Source organism: Seriola dumerili, unplaced genomic scaffold (genome assembly GCF_002260705.1).
Source record: "Seriola dumerili isolate Sdu_G_001 unplaced genomic scaffold, Sdu_1.0 BDQW01000017.1, whole genome shotgun sequence".
In the NCBI taxonomy this organism is placed as follows: Eukaryota; Metazoa; Chordata; class Actinopteri; order Carangiformes; family Carangidae; genus Seriola; species Seriola dumerili.
The window spans coordinates 6,181,668-6,188,448 of record NW_019174272.1 but is presented as its reverse complement, the minus strand read 5'-3'; the positions used below and the strand labels follow the sequence as shown (position 1 = coordinate 6,188,448).

Sequence of the window (6,781 nt, the reverse complement as noted above, 5' to 3'; positions counted from 1 at the left end):
CCCCAGCCCCCTGTCAACAGAGCAGCTAAACATTAGCTTCAGACAGCAGTGGTCCCATGACTGGAAAGGCGTGTCAACTCCAACCAGCTCAATATATAAACCAACCTCCAACAGGAACCTGCAAACATTATTCAGGCTGCTGGACTCCGCTCCTCTGTGCTCGGACAGCGGCTGACAACATCCTCTCACTGAGCAGGACACAGAGCAGGACACACGCTGCACTGGACACTTTCACTTTGGGTTCACATGTAAGTCATTTTCTCTATTTTCTATTTCGTTCGTTTTTTTTTTTTTTTTTTTTTTTTTTTTTTTGTTTTTTTTTTTTTTTTTTTTTTTTTTTTTTTTGGCTGTGTTGTCATTTCATTTGAATTATGCAAGAGCAGCTAAGGAGATTAACATACCGCTAATTTCTATACTGATGTTGAAGCAGTTCACATTGACTAACCGCTGACGGTGAATAGGCCAATTATTCTCTCCGGCGCTAAAGTCCCTTTTTGAAGTATGGAGTGGATTTATTTGTGATTTTCACTATGCAAGTGGAGTTTTAGCGGATGACTGTTATTATGTAACGCTCTCTGTGCACCTGTGGCAGGTTTAGTCTAAGTGTAACTCGGATATATTGGAGAAGTCGTACAGAAAAAGGACGGTGGCAGATTTCATTGCATAAATGGATTTCAATTTAAGTAGGCCTACTGGCTATTAATGGTCTGAAATACTAGAAAACCCCATTAAAACAACCCAGGAGATTAAATACACATGTTACTAGAAAGTCACGATTGTACTACAGCCTGTGTCCAATATGCGTTCACATGGAATCAATACACATTATAACAACACATTTAAATGAACAACCCCTAAACTATGACTGTATTTACTAATGCTCATAAAATCTTCTTCCTGTTGTGAAAATTATTTCATGAATAGCTTAAACAAAGTGTAACCTACTACACTTTAAGCTACATTAGTGACTTCAGACACTGAATTCCAACTCATGTGATGATTAACTCAGCTGTCCCCTGCCTCCTGCTCAGACAGATAACGCTACACATTATGCTCTGGTAAATTTAAGCCAAACTTGAATGTAGCTCACACCAGTAATGACTTATAACTGATATAAAACACTTTATCATAACCACTTCTGTCTGCCATAGCACACTAAATCATTCCTGCAGAACAGAGTGACGCATGCTGTTTGGTTTTGCCAGCTACTTTTGGGCTCCTAATATATGGAACTCAACTTACTCTTGGGGAGAAGTATAAAAGGAATATTAACCACTAACTCATGAACGTATGTGTTTTTGCAGTGTGTATCATCAGAAGCTCACCGTCATGATGGATGTCTCTGCCATCTCTATGACCTGTCATTTTATGATGAAACCTGCACACAAACCCTGCATACCTAGCTAGCAATAAATTTAAATTGCTTCCCATTTGCACCTTCAGAGCTGGACTAAGGGTTTTTTTTTATTTTTTATCCTTTTTGTGGTCGAAATTTATTTATATATACATATTACCTCATAAGTATAACTTGGTTTGGTATAACTCTAATTATTTTAACTTAATTAAACTGCAAGTAGTGATGGATACAACTACACTAGCAACCCTGGCTTCTGCCACTACCGTGGCTGTGGCCTCCCAGTCTGACATGTCAGGCTACCTGTGGCTGTTGGTGATTGGCTTCATCATTGCCTTCATCCTGGCTTTCTCTGTGGGGGCAAACGACGTGGCCAACTCCTTTGGTACGGCAGTGGGCTCTGGGGTGGTCACCCTGCGGCAGGCCTGCATCCTGGCCACTATCTTTGAGACGGTGGGCTCAGTGCTTCTGGGGGCCAAAGTGAGCGAGACCATCCGACAGGGCATCATTGACGTCCAGATGTACAATGGCTCTGAACATGTCCTGATGGCAGGATCAATAAGTGCGATGTTTGGTAAGCACTCATTCGTATGTTGCATAGAAACTCCTTTTTATTTTGCTCGAACAACGATTCAAAGATAATAATTGAGATATTTGACCAGTGTATATTCAGATTGTGAGCTCAGGCCTCACTCATGTTTTTGTACTTCAGGCTCTGCTGTGTGGCAGCTGGCTGCGTCATTCCTGAAGCTCCCCATTTCTGGAACCCACTGTATTGTTGGAGCTACAATTGGCTTCTCCATGGTAGCCAGAGGTCACCAAGGGGTCAAATGGCTGGAGTTACTGCGCATTGGTGAATATATGTTGTTTTTTCTGCACTTTTGAAAACAAATATATGTTAAAGCTGGATATCAAGTGTAGCTAAAAGCTGATCAGTCTTTTGCTATCCAAAGTGTCGTCCTGGTTCCTGTCACCTGTGCTATCAGGCATCATGTCAGGAATCCTCTTCTACTTCGTTCGCAAATTCATTCTGAACAAGGTAAGATCTTCCCTTCAGTGAACATGGTTAAGAAGTATAGTTTGAAGCCAGCATTGGTAGAGGAAGTATTCAGGTCCAGTGCCAAAGTGTACAACCCCATTACAAGTGCTAAAGGTTATGTCTTATTTATTTAATCTGTACAAAAACTGAAGTGTAAAAGCGTGAACAGTCTCGTCTTTGAGCTAAGCTACATTAGCTGACTGCCGGTTGTAGCTTCCCGTACAGGCCTGAGAGTGATGTCAATCTTCTCATTTAACTCCCAAATATTTCCCAAAATGTTGAATTTTCCCTTTAAGCACAGTTTATGAGTAAATGTGCTAAGTTAAATTCCACCAGTGGAACTCATACAGAGTTTTACTCATTCCCACAGGTTGACCCTGTACCCAACGGCCTCAGAGCTCTTCCTATCTTCTATGCTATCACTATGGGCATCAACCTCTTCTCCATCATGTTTACAGGAGCACCATGTGAGTATAACATCCTCACACTACACCCATGTTTTTTTTTACGCTTGCTTAATGCACTGCACTAACACAGCAGCTGCTGAAATCCCTGGAGCAAGATGAGGTCTGAATAAATGTGTCACTGGAGACACAGAGGAGAGTTGATGACAGGACAAAAGTAGGTGGCAAAAAATGAGGAGACCATTGCATAAATGTTTAAGCATGCTGGATTATTCTCAGACACTTGGGGCATTATTTCATCAACCAAAACAATTTTTCTTAAAGTTGCTGGTATTTCTGTTTGGTGATTTATACCAAAACTTAATAGGCCAGACACTAATTAAAAACAGGGTTAAAGCAGGCAAACACAACAGGAATAAAATAAAACTAGCTGAATAAGAATCTGAAAAAGATACAACTATTAAATGGAAAACTTCCATTCCTTTTTGTTTCATTTGCAGGATTGAACTTATCGAGAAGTCAACCGGCCTGGATACACAAAACCTTTTTTTTTTTTTTTTTCTGCCTACACACTTCAGATGTGTATGCAGTTATTAATGTCTGTGGCCATTATGGCGTAGTTGTTGATGAAAGCCACTGCTTTAATACTATCTTGGTTTTTTATTTGTGGTAAAACCTGCCATTGTCCACACGCGCTATCAGGTAAGTTGTAAGGGGGAAATTTGATATTGTCATAATAACCTGCATTAAGCCGTCTTATTCTAGCAGCAACAGCGCTTTAGCTATTCTGTGAAGCCATAAAAGAAAAGTGAAATACTAGACGTGCCCTTAGAGTGTACTGTGAGTATTTTATCATTGTGCTGCAAGACCGGTCTCTTTCTCGCTATCTGATTGGATGAGGGTGTACTCTCGCTGATACTGTTGTCTGTAAAAACATATTGAGAGACGTTTTATATAATTTCCAATAAATCACATGACCACAACTCATGAGACAGGAAGAGGCAATTTCTTGGAGTTCTAAAATGATAAGTATTAGATATTACTATACTTATAAACTTGGCTAAAGTGTATGTATAAGTAGTAACATTTGTTGCTCACTGGTTTCAAAGGACAAGACGGAGGGAACTATGAATAAATGAAAGGAGCAGTTCAGTGTCTGTTTCTCCTCATTTCAGACACAATTCTTTCTCATGTCCCTGTCTTGCGTGCACAGTGCTGGGTTTTGACAGAGTGCCATGGTGGGGTACACTGTGCATCTCACTGGGCTGTGCCTTCATCACAGCTGTGGTCGTTTGGTTCCTTGTCTGTCCACGCCTCAAGAAGAAAATCAAACGTGAGTAAATCTCATACCTCTGGACTTCCACTTACAAATGCATTTTGAATAAAACCAGCTTTATGCATATTGCACAAGCTTATATGTGACACACTTGATCTCAAAAGGAGAAACAGCTGCTGCCCCGTGTGAAACTCCCCTAATGGAGAAGAATTCCAGCAAACCTGAAGAAGCAGAGCAGCCCTCAATACCATGTGACCCTCGACCCCAGACCCCTCCAGCAGACAGTGAGAAGGTGGCTTTCAAGCTTGGAGGTTCAGAGGAGGCTGATTTGGACAACAATGATATGGAAACCAAAGACCTGGATATCAGCAATGGTGAGAAATCAGTGTCTAATTAATCCCCTAATTTATGTTTTATCTGACTTTGTAAATCTCAAAATGGAGATATAATCACAAGTAATTCTCACCCATTTAATCACAATCAAAAACGTGTTTTAGGTCTGAATGGCACTGTTGGCCCCATGGTGATCACTGACCCGCACAGTGGACGGTCCCACACGATCCACAAGGACTCTGGCCTTTACAAAGACCTGCTACACAAGCTGCACATGGCCAAAGTCGGTGACTGTATTGGTGACGGTGACACAGAGGAGCGTCCCATCAGGAGGAACAACAGCTACACCTCTTACACAATGGCCATATATGGTATCCAAGGAGATCCTAAATACAAGGACCTGGATGGTGGGCTACAGAGAAGATCAAGAGTGGACAGTTACAGCAGCTACAGCTCAGCAGTGACCAGCGGGAGCACAGTGCAGGATGGGAGTGTGACTCAGGAAGCTGTCAGGGACCTCGCCGTGGAGGAGGATGAGCTGGAGGTCGACCAACCAGCTGTCTCCTCGCTTTTCCAGTTCCTGCAGATACTCACAGCGTGCTTTGGCTCCTTTGCTCACGGAGGGAACGACGTCAGGTAGGAAAGGGTGTCTTTTGTCTGAGGAATTTATGTGTTTGATGTTCATTCAAGAGGATTTACATAAGTCATTTTCATCATTAGCAATGCCATTGGCCCACTGGTTGCTCTCTGGCTTCTGTATGAGAGCGGTTCCGTGGTGTCCAACTCACCCACACCCATCTGGTTGCTTCTGTATGGCGGAGTGGGCATCTGCACCGGTCTCTGGGTGTGGGGCCGGAGGGTGATCCAGACCCTGGGCAAAGACCTTACCCCAATTACACCCTCCAGGTATGCCACATATTTACATCCTATAACAGCAAAACAATCTGATATATCTGATAGTCAAAGCACACTAACATGTGTTCTTCCAATTTAGTGGTTTCAGCATCGAACTGGCTTCAGCAATCACAGTCGTTGTGGCATCGAATATTGGCCTTCCTGTCAGCACAACCCACTGCAAGGTAATCAAACTCAAGAGTGTGAACTTTCAAGCCAGTAGATGAAGATACGTATGTTGTGAAAGTGCTATCTGTTCTTGAAACCACTGTCGCTGTGATCACATCTCCTGATTAACTCATATCATGGGAACACAGGTGGGCTCTGTGGTGGCCGTGGGATGGCTGCGCTCCAGGAAATCAGTTGACTGGCATCTGTTCAGGAACATCTTCATCGCCTGGTTCGTCACAGTTCCTATCTCTGGGCTGATCAGTGCTGCCATCATGGCGCTCTTCACCTACGTTATTCTGTGAGCTTCTTGCTGTTATTTCAAGCGACAGACTGCCACCAACAGAGGTTGTTAGAATGACGGATAAAGCTGTGCAAGTGAACATGTTCCATTTGTTCTCCATTAATGATGTATATTATATCATTCAGTGTCATTTCAAAGTCAGACCAGTGACGTCATCTCACAGCGATGTGTCCATGAATGATGTAGGATCTAATAACACTGACATCTGTCATACTGTATATCCCTATGTATATTTGTACAAAACCTATATGTATTAAAAATCATATTATTCAGTTGTGACTGAAAAAGAACAAATAACAGTTATATCTTAATGTTTGTGTATTTGGATACAATAAAACAAGGACCTGCTTGATTTGAAGGGATTTCAATGTATTTTACTCATTATGAAACATTTCCCACTGAATCTTATTTAGTGGGTCTGCACGAGGGAGGAATGGCTTAGTAAAAACAAACAAAACAAAAACAACACCATCATGAGGTTGTTTTGTTTTTAAAATATTTAATAACAAAGATTCATTAATAAATGAAATAACAAACACAAACACATGGTTAATACCCTCCTCACCCACTGTTTTCATACAGTATTGGGGGAAAAATAAAAGTTTAATGTTGTTCTCTACTGTTTCAGTTATGCCTGTACTGTACAATACTATACTTTGCAACTTGTGCAAGAAGTTGTATAGGCTTGATATATTTTATAATAAACATAAAATGTGAATTGTAAATCAAATGTAATTTATTTTCCAAATCATCATATAAACTTGCTGCTTACAACAAATTCATTTGGGCTGTATTCAAATTACTTTCTTGTCTATTTGCTTTTGTATAGCCTATAGTAGCAACCATTGTAAATAACCCAGGCTATAGATGCTTTGGTATGTGGTATTACATTATTCAGTGATACTACCATGCTGTGCCGTCGTAGCTTAGATAAATTACCAGGAATGACTGATCAAGCCATAGGCGGTTACACAATTTTGGGTGTACACAAAGTTTTTTGATAGGGTGT

At 41.2% G+C, this 6,781-nt stretch overlaps 1 protein-coding gene across 1 annotated transcript; it reads left to right on the top strand.

Moving 5' to 3' along the window:
- Positions 1-142: 142 nt before the first annotated feature.
- On the top strand, positions 143-6,490 carry LOC111229990 (sodium-dependent phosphate transporter 1-A-like). The gene is made up of 11 exons (XM_022756520.1): positions 143-248; positions 1,305-1,928; positions 2,067-2,207; positions 2,308-2,393; positions 2,764-2,860; positions 4,011-4,130; positions 4,238-4,447; positions 4,571-5,042; positions 5,127-5,312; positions 5,401-5,485; positions 5,618-6,490. Exons 2-11 carry the CDS (start codon positions 1,580-1,582, stop codon positions 5,771-5,773), a joined length of 1,902 nt encoding a protein of 633 aa, XP_022612241.1. The 5' UTR covers positions 143-248; positions 1,305-1,579; the 3' UTR covers positions 5,774-6,490.
- Positions 6,491-6,781: the final 291 nt, after the last annotated feature.